The 16,689-nt window shown below is 36.3% G+C and overlaps 1 protein-coding gene across 1 annotated transcript in view; it reads left to right on the top strand.

The window, feature by feature from the left end:
- The window catches only part of LOC150095877 (uncharacterized), a 710,412-nt gene that overhangs the window by 431,878 nt on the left and 261,845 nt on the right, over positions 1–16,689 (top strand). Inside the window, exon 36 of the mRNA XM_090409554.1 lies at positions 8,127–8,320. Within this exon, the coding sequence (XP_090265680.1) occupies positions 8,127–8,320 (194 nt within the window). The remainder of the gene's footprint in view (positions 1–8,126; positions 8,321–16,689) is intronic.

The raw sequence follows: 16,689 nt of genomic DNA, 5'->3' as shown, positions 1-16,689 counted from the left end.
TTTACTCCTTCACTGAGCAGCAGTTTCTCCAAGTAGCTAATTCCAAATTCATTTCAGGGTAATCCATCCTTTCTACCAAAAGGATGAATCATTAGAATTGCATTTCTATATCCCAGCTTACTGACATCATATCTTTGGCAACTGGCTCACTGGCTCACTTTTTTTTATCTCCCTTGTTCAACAAGTCTTTCAATTTTTTTTTCACATCGTACTCACACTTCCTTTCAAGTTGTTTGGGCTGACTAACGCAACTCTATCTAGCACTTGTAATTCCTACCAACAGCTCAATCGTATCATGAATCTTTACTTACAATTATAAAATTGGAAAAATTTCTGGTTATGGATTGAAATTAGTTTATAGAGATGCTGCCATGGGTCTCTTCATTCTTTACATTGGTTCTATTGATTTTAAAAGACACTGTTATTTGTCATTAAGTTCTTTCTTTCCACAATTAAAACATGCAGACTAAGCTTGCAGCAAAATTAACATAAATTTATAATTTTTTTTAAAAATAATTTCCTAACTTCTCTTAATTCATTCATGCTGGATCCACTCACCACTTGAACAGGCAAATTGGCCCACTCACTCATTGCTCTTTGAGAGGAAAATCTTGCTCTTACTCCTTTCTTAACCACAAAAAAGCCACCTTCCATATAATGAAAAATTTTATCATTTGATCATTTATAACACCCTTTAAAGAAGTTTATAGATTTTTATCATATCACCTTCTTTCTCCTGTCCAGTGTCTGCAGTTCACATATTCTCAATCTGTCCTCATGAACTTTTTTTTATTTATTAAAAAAGGCAAGCCTTATAAACTTGATCTCTTGATATTTCTAGCAGGAAATATCAAGAGCTTGGTAAGAAGGCCACAATATCAAATCTGACATTATGGCCTTCTTATCATGCTACCCTCTTACAGTATTCCTTTTTCCCCTTTCAAATGGATTGCTAGTTTACTCTCTGGTCATTCACTATGGATTATGGGGGATGGTTTCCTTTAATCAGATTTTTCGGTTAATGTTGGTGTACCCAAGTGCTGTCATCTATACTCCTTTCCATTAATGATCTTCTCTCCCTGCCATTCAGTCATGTTCATAGCTTTGTTGATTTCAGTACTGTTCACTCTTCTTTTTCATTTACAAACCTTGTAGAGATCAGGTAAATCACACTTCAAGATCCTCTTTAGCCACTGTCTTAAACACTGATCTCCTTGTCATTTTTGACTTGTGGTGATAGGATATTAGCATAATGTGGTGAATTTTAATCACCACATTATCCTAAAACACAATCCTGTCTCATTTCCAGGAAGAATGATCATGCTACTCTCTCCTTTACTTTTGATAATATTCCTCGTGTCGATCAGGACCAATTTTTCTCTCCTTGGATTAACTCTCCTTTCTTAATGATCTTCTCTCCCTGCCATCCAGTCATGTTCATAGCTTTGTTGATTTCAGTACTGTTCACTCTTCTTTTTCATTTACAAACCTTGTAGAGCTCATTTATTTTCGCATAAACACGTGAAGTCCTTTTCATCTTTTAAAAAACTTGATATTCTTTTCCATTCCAAACTACTTCTCCTGCTAAGCTACTGACACTTTATCAAAGCTCAGTCTGCCCAACCTTAGAATTCTGTTCTCACATTTGGGGTGGTGATTCTAAAACTTCTCTCAGAATGCTTGATTGTATATAGAATCACCCTTTGGTTGACCCGTCCCTCCATTCGCTTTTCCATAGATACTCTGTTGCTGCATTATATCTCTTCTTTAGGTATTTCCATGGGCACTGCTCCACTGAACTGGCCACTACCATCTCTCCACTTTCCCCTTGTGTACCATATGAAAATTCTCCATGGTGACAATCTGGTAAATACCTCTCAACATCTAGAATGTCTCAGTTATACCATCCCTTCATCTGGCAAACTCTTCTGATTACATATCCTCTTGTCAATCAGGACCAATTCACATAATCAACATTCCACACTCATCATTTTTGTTGTCCACTTCTCATGTACAAACATGAGCATCTGCAAGTCAACACCTCCAAATTCATTAAATCAACTTCTCATCAACTAAAGAAGATGAAAAATAGGAAATCACCAGGAGAAGACAATATAAATATAAAATTATACAAAAATGCTGGTGAAAAAATTTAATGAAAGACTTCTGAAATTTTTAATATGGTTTTTAATATGATTTGGATATCTGGAAAAATGCGTCACTCTTGGAAAAAAGCACTGGTTATCCCAATCTATAAAAAAAAAAAAAAAATGAAATAAAGATGATTGCAATAACTATAGGGGAATTAGTCTGCTAAATACAGGATATAAAATATATGCAGGAATATTAAAAGAGAAGCTAAACAGTTTTGTAGAGGACAAACTACTAGAAGAACAAAACGGTTTACAAAAAGCCAATCCTACATAGATCCATTTTTTACTCAAAAATTATTAGTAGAAAAGAGAAGAGAATTTCAAAAAGAAACACACATGGCCTTTATTGATTATTAAAAAGCCTTTGATAAAATTAGTCGACAAAAATTGTTTAAAATATTAACTGATTTAAATTTATTAACTGAAACCAAACCAACTTTTACAATCCATTCAAGAAATATATACAGGAAATAAAATAGCAGTTAAATTAGAACGCATATCAGAATGGAAAGATATATCAAGAGGAGTACAACAAGGATATATCCTCTCACTTCTGCTTTTCAATATATATATATAAAATTATAACATTCTGGAAACAGTGTAACCCAGTTGGTGTACAAATAACCCCACAAATGAAGATAGATACTTTGCAGATAATCAAATACTATTAGCTACATCAGAAGATAATTTACAAAAATCATTAAATTATATCTCAAAATAATATAATATGACAATATCTAAAGAATAAACAAAAATAATGGCATTCAAAGGAGAAAATCCAATGAGAAGTAAAATAGTGATAGATAATAAAATATTAGAACAAGTACATACATACTTGGGATGTGACTTATCATATGAAGAATCTTTCTTTTAGGGTTACACGGTGATCAGCACTCATATTTGTAGATTTAGGGACACAAAAACACACGTGTTGAACAGATTATTTTATTAATTGCTAATAAAATAAAACTTGACGTTTCGACCTCTATATCGAGGTCATCATCGGAAGAATACAACTGTATATGGAACCAAGCTACATGCTCATGCTTTGTATACCGGTAAACTAAATCTACGTAGTTAATAAATCCTTTTTCCTAGTCTGACCTCTAGTGATAAAATATATATATATATATATATATATATATATATATATATAAACATATATTATAAATAAATAAATACAACTACAATAAACTGCTAGAGTCCTCATGTATTAATATTCTTCTGGATAGTTTTGATTGTTGTAAAATGATTTCTTCCAGTTGCTGTTGAATGTTCCAAACACTTCACCAGGATGTCTTCTTGTAGTGGGATTTTTCTAAGGCTAGTTTAGGATGTTATACAGGTTGTAGATGGGTCCTCCACATTCTTGAAATGGTGAGGCCATCATTTTTGTTGAGATTTGGGTTGTGTTTGAGCATTTCACACGACTCTTTAAATTTTCTCTCAAACCAGGTTCTGGTGCGGTGTAGGGACTTGGTATTTTTCCAGTCACTTCTGTGGTATGTTTGGAGTGCATGGTCAGAAAGGCCTGTTTTACCGAAATGGAGATATTTAATGTGTCGTTTGTGTTCGTCTTGTCTGATTGGGATAGTTCGCCCTGTTTCCCCTATGTATGGTATGTTACATGTGCATTGTATTTTGTATACCCCTGGGTGTGCTAGGTGTGGAAGAGGATCTTTAGAGGAACTAAGTAGGTGTCTTAGCTTATTTGGGGGTTTAAAGGTGGTTTTAATGTTGTATTTGCAAAATGTTCTGGCTATTTTTTCAGAAATGCCTCTGACATAAGGAATGGCAATAGCATTCTTGAAATCATTTTTGTTCTTACTGGTATCTTTTGAATGGAGGATCTTGTGAATAGTTTTTTTACTGTATCCATTTTTGATAAATTTTTGGTTGATGATTTTGTATTCCTGGTTTAAAGCCTGTTCATTAGAACAAATAGTTAGGGCTCTGTGTTTAAGGGTGCTTATTACACCTAGTTTTTGTGTTGGGTGGTGGTAAGAATTTTTGTGTGTGTATTGGCCTGTGTGTGTAGGTTTGTGGTAAACTGAGGAGAGACAGCCAGAAGGAAGACGTGTGACAAGTGTGTCTAGGAAAGGAAGAGAGTTGTTTTTTTCCATTTCAGTGGTGAATTGGATACGTTTGTGTTGTTTGTTTAGGTGGCTAAGGAATGTATTTAGAGCTTCGCGCCCGTGGGGCCAAATGGCAAAAATATCGTTGACGTATCTGAGCCAAATTTTGTCTCTAGAGCACGTTGCTCAAAGTCTTCCATATAAAAGTTAGCTATTGGGGGAGAGAGTGGTGAGCCCATGGCTGTACCTTCTTTTTGAAGGTAAAAATTGTTTTGCCATACGAAATATCCGGAGCGGAGTACATGGGCAAAGAGGGCTGTGATGTCATGTGGAAGTATGTTCTGTAGGAGCAAGATCGTGTCATTGATCGGAACATTGGTGAAAAGGGAAGTTATGTCATAGCTGACTAATAAATCTTGGTCGGTGAGTGTAATGTTTTTAATTTTACTAATGAAATGTTGTGTATTTTTTATGTAGGAAGGGGACTGACCTACCAATTCCTTGAGTGTGACAGCTAATTTTTTGCTAAGTGATAATTTGGGCTGTCAATTCCTTCAACAATCGGACGAAGCGGTGTGCCAGGTTTGTGTATTTTTGGCAGGCCATAAATTCTGGGTGCACGGGCATACTGAGGTATTAGTTTTCTTGTCGTTTCTTCGGGCCACGTGTGGACGGATTTGATTAATTCAGTTGTTTTCTTTTTGTTGCGTTTTGTGGGGTTGTAGTTAACCATTTGGTAGGTGTTGTGATCCGATACTAAATGGTTCATTTTTTCAATGTATGTCTAACGGTCTAAAAGGACAGTGGCATTGCCTTTATCAGCTTTCGTTATTATAATATCTTGGTTATTTTTTAAGGATTTAAGGGCTAGATTTTCGGTTTTGTTTAAGTTGGTGCTTAGTTTTTTGTTTGAATTTAGTATACATGATGTTTCCATTCGTATTTTATCAGCCAGAATGGTGGGGAGGGATCTTAAACCTCTCTCGATATGATACACGATATCAAGTTTGTTTACTGACCTCGGAGCAATGGCGTAGTTCAAACCTTTCTTTAGCAGCGAGAGTTCACCTTGGGTGAGAATGTGGTTTGATTGGTTGATAACTGAGTAATGATCCGATGGTGGTTGGTGGCTCCTAACATTGTTTGTGGGCGATTGGTTGCTCCTTATGACGTCGGTTTGTGGTTGGCTGTTCCTTTCGTAATGGCATCTTGATGGTCTTGTGCTTTTCTGTTGTTGTAGGGCTTGAAATTTCATTATTAGTTTTTCTTTGTTTTTCAGTAGTGAGTGCTTGGCCGAGTCGTCAGTGATCCTGTCTAGAATCTCCCAAATTTCTGGAATAACGTAGTCGGATAATTCAAATTTAAGTTGTAGAACTTTGGTTTGGGTGGATGCTAGATTTTTACGTGCCTTGTGGATTTGTTCTCGTAACAAGGCTTTTTCCAACCGGGCATAAATACGGAGCGCTTTGGCTGATTTAAACTTCTTCTTTAGTTTAATGCAGTTTGGAATTATGAAATTTCATTATTAGTTTTTCTTTGTTTTTCAGTAGTGAGTGCTTGGCCGAGTCGTCAGTGATCCTGTCTAGAATCTCCCAAATTTCTGGAATAACGTAGTCGGATAATTCAAATTTAATTTTAATCGGATAATTAAAAAATTAGCTGCCACATTCAAGGAATTGGTAGGTCAGTCCCCTTCCTACATAAAAAATACACAATATTTCATTAGTAAAATTAAAAACATTACACTCACCGACCAAGATTTATTAGTCAGCTTTGACATAACTTCCCTTTTCACCAATGTCCCGATCAATGACACGATCTTGCTCCTACAGAACATATTTCCACATGACATCACAGCCCTCTTTGCCCACGTACTCCGCTCCGGATATTTCGTATGGCAAAACAATTTTTACTTTCAAAAAGAAGGTACAGCCATGGGCTCACCACTCTCTCCCCCAGTAGCTAACTTTTATATGGAAGACTTTGAGCAACGTGTTCTAGAGACAGCATGTCTAAAGCCCAAAATTTGGCTCAGATACGTCGACGATATTTTTGCCATTTGGCCCCACAGCCGCAAAGCTCTAAATACATTCCTTAGCCACCTAAACAAACAACACAAACGTGTTGTTTGTTTAGGTGGCTAAGGGAAAACTGAGACAGAGTTTTCCCATAAGTAACCCTTCTCCCCCCCCCCCCCAAAAAAAAGCGCCCTTAAACACAATAATATATATATATTATTAAAATAAACCCGGGTTTCCAATTTATTCTTCCTGCGTCAAACCACCCCCATGCTTCCTCCTTGTTATAAACAACCTTCAGCAGGAACATGGATTTTGAAGACATCCTAGTGTCAAAACAAGGTATGTACAAAATTTTTCCTCCTCTTTTATTCTGCTATAATTGCCTTCAATACTCACCCATAATGCCCTAAAATATATATAAAAATTATTTTGAGTAAAAATACCCAATGGATTTAAAATAAGGGACACTCCTAAACATAAACAGGCTATAATAGTAATAATAATAATAATAGTGTTTAAGAGGAGTAGCATGGGAATTTTCCCAAAAACAATACCTAAATTATTATTATGTGACACCTCCAGGAAGTCCAAAGACTCATCAAGGGAGAATGTGCCAACAGCATCGAACAATTGATCTCCTTCTAACTACTAACCAAGCTCAAACTTGCTTAACTTTTTGCGTGAGCCATTAGTAGCAGAGGCTCTACCAATTGACCAACCTTTGCTGGCATTTGATTAAAGTTATTAAAGGGGTTTTATAAGATTGATACTGAAGACATTTCTTCAGCACATGGAAGGAAGGAAGGGAAAGAAAAAGGGGTTACCCATGGAAATAGCATAAGAATATGGTTAATAAGGGTGTTTAGGACTAGGTTTTTTAGTTGAAAGATAGTGAATGGGTGGAATGGGTTGCTAGAGGTGGTTGTAAGTCTTCATCAGTGAATGAGTTTAAGAAGTATGATAGGTATTATCTGAATAATGGCAAGTGTGTGAGTAATGGATCTCCTGTGATGAGTCTTCTGACTCCATGGAGATACCTGTATAATAGTAATAATAATAATAATAATAAAACCATGCCATAGAATCAACATTATGTAAGCAAAGTCATATTAGTGCAAAAAAGGTCAATCCTCTGAAAATATCTAAATTTGCATATCATGCAATTCCATATCTTTAGAACAACAACCTGAAAACTAGGTTTTTAAGACCAGAACATCATCTTAAAGGCTCACAACATGGATTTCCATAGTAGGACCACAATATTCAAGCTGCACATTACCTATGCTAAAATGTAGCATTGTCTACAGTGGTGCAAAGAGCATATACAGTGGGACATGAAAGCTGTGTAATCAAGCAACCAATCTTGCTATACTCTCTGCTGAGCAGATGGATAGGTATAGAATAAATAATATGAACTATTTTCTATTTTTACATAGGATGAAAATCTCACAAATTTTGGGAGAGAGAGAGAGAAATAATCATTATGGTTCATATTAGGCCAATGTATTAGCTATCTACCAAATGCAAAATTATGCATGTTGCAATGTCATCAAATGGATAATGATTGGATTAATCATACATTGGGCATTTCATGTATTAAATGAATTGCCATATATCAATTGATTGTTTGATATTTAAGATTCCTGACTAGTTAAATATTTTTAAAATTTTCCTTTTATCTCCAAATATTCTCATTATTTAACCCTTTCTTATACAACTCATTATTATCAATTACTTATATTCTTATATTTTCTGAGAACTCTTAGATAAATCATTAAAAGCATTTAATGAAATTTGTAATGTTAAATATAATTATTTTGTCATATCTTAAGCAAGTTTTTTTTTTTTTTTTTTTTTGTTTTTGCTCCATCCTACAGTTCAATATTAATGAATGTGCTTCTAATCCCTGTTTGAATGATGGCATATGCACTGACACAGTGAGTGGCTTTAGATGTCAGTGTCCTCAAGGATGGACTGGAGTAAGATGTGACGTAGATATAGGTGGATGTGGTACTAATCCATGTTTAAATGATGCAAACTGTGTTAACTTATTCCAGGATTATTTTTGTGCGTAAGTATATGATGTATGAAACCAGAATATTTATATATTTTTTTAACCAGAGATGACAGTAAATTGACAGATGTTGATATAAGTTTTTAACTCAGATTTAGTAAATTCTGCTCTTATTATTATTATTATTATTAACTCCAGACCCCCACAGATTCAGAAGACTCGTCTTGGGATGTATAGACTGTTACACACAAAGCCCACCAAGATATACACCACAATATCAGGCAATGCATTCCATTCACCAACCACTCTTCATGCAAAGAACTCCTCCCTATGCTCCTGCCCAAACTCTCCTTATTCAGCTTCCAAGAATGTCCCCTTTCAACCCTCTTCTCCTATTCTATGGAAAATGTCTTCCACATTAACCCAGTAACAATCCTTTACTAACTGAAATGTCTCAATCACATCCCCCCCCTTCCGTCCACCTGTTCACAGTGCTTTGCAAATTGTATTCCCTCAATCTCTCTCCCTTCATATACCACATCCCAGAGACCAGTTACACTTAGTATTTTTCTGGACCCTTCCCAATATATTCTCATTACCATGAATACCAAGGGATCAAATCTGCACACACTAATCCATATGAGGCCTGATCAATGCTTCATATGGATTACTGTGTGCAGTATAATGGAACTAGAACTTTTTTGTTTCTCTACATTAAATTCTGAGTGATGATATCACAACTTCTCGAAGTGTAACTCCTGAACTTCAAATACTTGTCCACCACCACTCCAAGGTCTCTTGTCTCCTCAACTTAATCCAGAGTGTCCTCTAAGTGTTTATATGCCATTATTGCCTACCAAATTTTGGAACCTTTTCAACCTGCTGAACTGACAATTCCCTACTGTTGCCCACTCATACAACCTATTTAAGTCCTCCTGTAAGGCCACTGCATCTGCTTGATTCATCATTACTCTCCCCAGTTTTTCATCACCTGAAAATAGCTGTATCACTAATTAAACCCATTCCAATATCATTATATACAAATAACAATGGTCCAAATACAGACCCCTGCGACACACCACTAGTGACTCCTCTTCAGGGATACTGCACTTCCATACATAACTTGCTCATACCTATCTGAGAGCCAGTTGCCTATCCAACTCATTATATCATCCGATCCCATCTCATCTGCTTCAGTTTAGTTACCAGCTGCTGCCCCCGCAACCCAAACAGGGTTGCGGGGGCAGCAGCTGCAAGAGGAACTTCCAATGGTCATGATCCTCCGCCACCAAGCTCAGGTGTTCTGGTGGAACTCCCAAGTGTGTCCACCCAAGGTTTTGGATATAATCTATCCAGCGAGTCCTTGGCCTTCCACATGGCTTCCCACCCTCTGGCTTGGCAAAGAGGGCCTGCTGGGGAAGCCTTTCTTGTAGCATTCTGACCAGGTGCCCTTCCCAACGTAACTGTGATCTCTCAACACAGAGAAGCAACAGTTGAGTATTGAGGGTTCCCGAATTGCAGAGCTTCTGACTCTGTTGAGTCTTGTCAGCCCCCCCCCCCCCTTGAAGGAACCTCATTTCAGCCGCTTGGATTCGTGTCCTCATTCTTTCAGTCATTACCCAACTCTCATGACCATAGGTGAGGATGGGGACATAGACTATATTGAAGACAGCCAGCATTGCCTTCTGGCTTAACTCCCACTTCAATACTAGCGAATGGCCAAGCTCCCGCAATATTGCGCTTGTTGAGCCACTTCGAGTATCTAGCTCTACGTCCCACTTTCCATCACTCGTGAATATGGACACAAGGTATTTAAACTTCTCCACCTGCCTCAGTGGGACTCCACTCACATGTAGAGTGCACTGGGATGGTTGCCTTGAGACCATAAATGTTTCAGTTTTGGCCCACACTGATCTTCATTTCAGCTTCTGCACAAACAGCTACAAACCTATCCCAGTGCACTCTACATGAGAAATCTTGGGAATATGCCAAGAATGTCTACACGTTTTGTGGACTTGGAGAAGGCATATGACCGGGTTCCTCGGGATAAGCTTTGGCAAGTAGTAGAGGAGTATGGAGTGGATGGCCAACTATTAGCTGCTATCAAGACCCTGTATGAATGCCCAGAGTTTTGTGTCAGGACAAAGTCTGAACCTTCACAGTCTCTGTTGGCCTCTGCCAAGGGTGTGTTTTGTCACTCCTCCTTTTCATAATATTTATGGACTGGATTGGTAGGCAAAGCTGAGGCAGTGAGTGTGTCAGGATGTAGCATTGGACATCTGCTTTTTGCAGATGACCAAGTTCTGCTTAGCTCTTCCACAGATGACCTCCCAAAGACTTGCCTTAAAGTGAAGATTTGGTCAGTTGTGCTTCTACCAGGATGAAAGCCACATTGTTTTCCTGTAACTTTGACTCAACTATGTTCCTGCACCTTCTTTCCAAGCATCTAGCATATACTTTCCCAGGCAGGCTGAGCAGAGAGATGCCACAATAGGTGCTGCAATCTCTCTGGTCTCCCGTCTTGAAGACTGATATTATTATGCCTGTCTGCCATTGTTTTGGTGCTTGCCCAGATATCCAAGCATCCTGACACACTCGAATCAGCCAAAGAAAGCCGTCTCGATTTAAGGCTTTTAGTATCTTGGGCCGAATTTCATCATCACTAGCAGCCTTGCCCGATTTTATTGCTAAATGGACCTCTTCTGCTGTGAGACTAGTCATCGCCCCGATCTGCACCTCTTGGATGTTCACAACTGCTGGGCCACCTGGGTTAACAAGGCTCTCAAAGTATTCCCCCCAAGTTTTCTGCTTTGCTGTCTTTACTGCCTCAGCAGCAGCTTTTCATGCCTCAGTGTACCTGAAATGCATCTCAGGTGACCTGACCCTAAGCCATGTTAGGTAGGCCTCCTTTTTTGCCTGAACAGCTTTTTGGACCTCTTGGTTCCACCAAGGTGTCCTTTTCTCACTGCCCATCGCCACGCCAAGCCGCTTTCTGCCACAACATGAGAATGCAGAGGCAGTGACAGCAGTTCTGAACAGCTCCCACTCCTCCTCAATATCTGCAATATGCTTGGGAATCTCTTTGAACCTGGAGGAAATATTATCTGCAAAATTCTTTCTCACAGCCTCATTTTGCAATGTCTCCCATTTCACTCCGGGTAGCTGCTTAGGCCTACCAGTGTTGATGGTAGCATCTGGTTTCTGAAGTCGTAGAGTGTAGACAAAAGGTGGTGGTCAGTTGACAGTTCTGTTCCTCTTCTTACACGAACATCCAACACTGAGGAAAATAGGTCTGCTGAGACTATAAATAAGTCAATCAAAGACCTTTGTCCAAGTGTATCCCTGTACCAGGTATACTCATGGACTTCTCGGTGCTGGAAGAAGGTATTCATTATGGACAAGCTGTTAGTACAGCAGAAGTCCAATAATTTCAACCCATTCGCGTTAAGGTCACAGTCTCCGTTCCTCCCAACCACACTCCTCCATGTCTGGACATCTGTTCCAACATGTGCATTGAAGTCTCCCATTAGCAGGACTGATTCCATGTCTGCCGCCCTGTCAAAAGCAGCATCAACTTCCTCTAGGAAGGCAGAGTATTCTCACTCCAGGTAGGTGCATAGGCTTGCACCACAACAAGTCATGGTTTTTCATCTGGAGCCATAATACACATATCCGTTCCCCCAATGGGATCCACTCAGCAACACAGTCTGACAGCCGGGGGCTTGTGAGTATTCCCACACCCGCCTGAGCAGACATCTACCTTGACATATTTTTTTAATATGAGTTGCACTGGGTCGAGTTCCAATGGAGTGGAAGGAGGGCAAAATTGTGCCACTTCATAAAGGAGGTGATAGAACTCAAGGATCAAATCATAGGTCTATCTGTGTGTCAGGTTTTATGGTTAAGTTGTTGGAGAAGCTGGTGAGAACTAGGATCCAGAATTGGGATGACAACAGTGGTATTATCTTTGATGAACAGCATGGATTTGCTAAAGGGAAGGCATGTTTTAGTAAGGTGACAGCTTCCTTGGACAGAGGAGAGGGATATACAGTAGTATACCTAGATTTTGCAAAGGTTTTTGATAGACTACTGCATGATAAGCTGATAGTCATACTAGAGCAGATGGGATTGGATATTAGATTAGTGCACTGGATCAGAGACTGGCTATCTGTTGGATATCAGCAAGTTGTGTATGGGAGAGCAATATCCCAGAAGAGGAAAGTCACTAGTGGTTTCCCTGAGGGGTTTGTTTTAAGGCCATTGCTGTTTAACCTGTATGCAAGGCCTGTGCGGTGGCACAGGGCCCTGCAAAATGCAAAAAATTAAAAAAAGAAAATCAATTAATTTTTTAAATTATTATATAAATTAATATTGTAATTATTATATAAAAAATATTATTATATAGAAAAATATATGTATATAATTTTACAACCAATTATTGTTGCTATAGTAAGCAAAATAAGATCATAGCACTAGACCGGTAGTATTTGAAACTACTCTAAGATATATAACAATATCATACAACATAGTGTTAAATACGGAAAAGTGCATTTTAAAACAGGTGTTTTTCAATCATTTTAAGGAGTCATTTTGATTTTAGTTTATGATTTTATGAACAAGTAAGTATATGCACGTACTATCATGGCATTTTTTTATGTGACATTATTTGCAAAACATCTTAAAAAATATATTTTGTAAACTGGTTTTAGGTTATCAGACAACAGAATTTTTCTTCAATAGCAGTTTTCAATCTATGTTAGATTTATTTATTTTCTAATATTATCTATTTTAGATATATTTAATTATCAGGTAAGTAATTTCATTTTAATTTATTAACTTATTAAGAAAATACCCAAGTGGGCATGAAAAACGAAAGCGAAAACAAGAAAAAGAAGTGGCTGAGTAACGTCAAAGAAATTCACTGTTTAAATTTATGAAGTTGAACTCATATATTTGTTCAGATATATCAGTTGATAATGGGAGTTCTGAAATAAATACAAACAGTTCTTCGGCTTCAACATTAATTAATAATGAGAGTTCTGAAATACTCAAAGGAAGCAGAGAACATGACGCGTTTGGTCAAACAATGAGTATTGAAGATCCTAAAACTGAGACACCAGAGGAAAGTGAACTATTTACTATTGATGATCCAGCAACATGGCCCAAAATTTTGAACAACACAACGCTAACACAAATTGTACAACGTGGTCCACCGTCTCCTCCGACTGAAAATGATTTTCCCAAAGATGACAACAAGAGGTGTTTTTCCACAGCTCACTATGTTAGGACAATTGCAAATAGAGAGAAGCAAACAGAAGATGGCTTGTATATTCAAACTCTTCCAACTCTATTTTTTGTTTTTGTTGCAAATTTTTTTCTTCTGGTGATAATTTTTTATCTAATAAGGGCTTTTCTGACTGGCGACATGTAAATGAAAGATTGAAGTCGCACGAACGAAATCTAGTGCACATGAAATTATTATTATTATTATGATTATTACCCCAAGGCCTCATGGAGTCAAAGACTCATCTGGGAGGTCCTTTTATCACACACACCTCATCATACTGTGTCTTAAACACACTCAAACCCCTTGTAGACACCACACTCTCAGGCAAGGCATTCCAATCATTCACAACTCTGCTCGAAAAAAACCTGCATGTATTCATGGACACAAATGGAATGTAATTTAAAAAATCACAATACAATTGATCAGGCAAATCAAAATGTCATGAAATTTGAAGCAGAATGATTAAGAAATGTTTTAAGACAAATAGTAGCAGCAATTCTTTATTTATCCAAAATATTTTAGCTTTTAGAGGTAATTTTTGATACTTTGTACACAGCCTATAATGGTAATTTTTTTGGAATCATAGAATTAATTGCAAAATTTGATCCACTTTTAAAAGATCATTTAATGTGATGTGCGGAAAAAAAATTATAAGTAAGAAACAAAATTCGTATCTATCACCCATTGTGCAAAATGAATTAATTGTTGATTTGTGACCAAAATTCAACAAAATATTGTAAATATGATACGACAGGCAAAGTGCTATTCAATAATTCTTGCTTGTACTCCTGATGCTAGTCATCAGGAGCAAATTTCAGTAATTTTTAGATTTTTACATATATTTGAAGCAGATATTGAAATTCGTGAACACTTCTTGACGTTTTTAACAACTAATGACACTACTGGTAAAGGTATATCTGAAAATATAAAATCACTTTTGAATAAATTAAATCTTAAATAGTCAGATTGTAGAGGGCAAGGGTATGAAAGGAGTATATAAGGGAGTCTGTGCTTACATTTTTAATGAAAACGAAAAAGCATTTTACATTCCTCGCACCCCTGTCATAATTTAAATTTGATTTTAGGGGATGTCGCAAAATCATAATTATAGCAATAATTTTTTTAATGTTATACAAAAAATATATACATTATTTGCTGCCTCAGCTTCACGTTGGGACATATTAAAGAAATTTGTTAAACAATTAATTCCAAAACCGTTATGTGATTGAAGATGGGAATGTAGAATAGAATCAGTTAGAGCTGTACGTTTTCAAATTCCAGAATTTTTAAATGCACTAAAAGAATTATTTAAAACTGCATCAGATGATACTATCAAAGTAGAAGTGGTTTCAATATATGGACAAATAGATTCATTTCAGTTTATACTAAGCCTTGTAATTTGGTATGAGCTTTTGTCAAAAGTTAATTTAGTAAGTACAGTATTACAAAATGCAAAAATTCCCATAGACGTAGCATCTAAGCATATTAAAGAGTTAGTGCAGTACTTTGAAGAGCAGAGAATATCAGGATTTGATAGCTGTTTTGAGATTGTTAAAGAACTGTCAAATCTATTAGAAATAGAAATAAAATTATTTTTTGATTATGAAACGCCTGATGAATCACACATAGGTGATAACAAAGATAATTTTAGGATAAATTGCTCTACAATCTGTCAAAAAAAAATTTGAATTGTATGAAATTCACGAAAAATCATTTGGATTTCTGAAATTAATAAGAAAAATGACCGAAAATGAATTAAAATTTTGCTGCAAACAGCTGTATCAAAAATTAAATACAGGTATTGATGAATCTGAATTTTACAATGAATTAATTCTCTTTTAGAAATATTGTTCTAGAAGATGCACCCATTAATATGTTAAAATTCATAATTGCAAATAATTTGTTGGATATTTATCCAAATATTACTTTAAATATTTTAAAATATTATTGACCAGTTCAGTTATGGTCGCATCAGCAGAAAGGTCATTTTCCAAATTAAAATTAATAAAAACCTATTTGTGATCTTCTATGTCTCAAGAACGTTTGTCGTCCCTGGCAATAATATCTATAGAACATGAAATTGCAAAAAAATTGAATTTTGATAGCGTTGTAAATGATTTTATTGATAAATGCATTAGGTTAAATAAAATTTAATATATGAAGATTTCTTTTAAATCTTATAAGTTGTTATACATATATTTCATTCTTTATAGTAGAAATGGATATTTTTTCATATATTTATATTATTATTTATATTATTAAATAAATTGTTCTGGCTTATTTATATGATAATGTGTACTTACATAATAAAATAATATATCATGTACATACAAACACATTTATTTTTTAACAATTTTTTCCCCTTTACTTAAATTGATGCTAAAGAGCATACTTGTTTATTTATGTGCAAAAATATTTTTCATATTTGATTTAATTAATTAATTAACAAGATATTCTTACATTTAAAATTTCCATAAAAGTTACTAACTTTCAGGGGTCCCGCTTTTCCATTTTGCACAGGGCCCTGCAAAATCTAGAAACGGGCCTGCTGTATGTTAATGATATTGGCGAAGATTTGGATGGGGATATTTAGTTATTTGCAGATGATGCAATGTTGGGATGAACTATGAAGAGTAGAGAAGATGTTGTGGCCTTACTTCAATAAATTCAGTGAAGGGGCACAGCAATGGGGATACATGTTCAACGTTGTAAAATACAAGGTTTTAAAATTTGGCAAACAAAGCTGGGATGTAGAATTTATGCTTGGTGGCAATATATTGTTGGAGGTGGAGGAAATAAGAGATCCTGGGGTGATATAGAATAAGTATCTGAAATTTAGGGGACACATTGCCAAAATTGTGAGGACAATACAAAGAATTCTGAGAATGATGTGGAGGACAGCGACTTGTAGCAGATTCTTGTTCCATTGTATAGGGCTTTGATTAGGCCACATATGGACTACATTTGGCCATATATGAGCAAATCTGTGCACAGATTTGGTCATCTGGTTTTCAAAAGGATGAAGAGATGCCGGAAAGGATCCGGATGTGGATGACTAATGTAGTTTCTGATCTGTGGAATGTCGAATGTGAGGAAAGGTTGAGAAGATGCAATTTACAGAGTCTAGTGGATAGGAAGA

This window comes from Typopeltis vanoorti, chromosome 19 (genome assembly GCF_054136105.1).
Source record: "Typopeltis vanoorti isolate ZY-2024b chromosome 19, IOZ_Tvanoo_1.0, whole genome shotgun sequence".
Lineage (NCBI taxonomy): Eukaryota > Metazoa > Arthropoda > Arachnida > Uropygi > Thelyphonidae > Typopeltis > Typopeltis vanoorti.
Note: the sequence above shows the minus strand (reverse complement) of the source record. Positions and strands in the feature narration are given on the sequence as shown.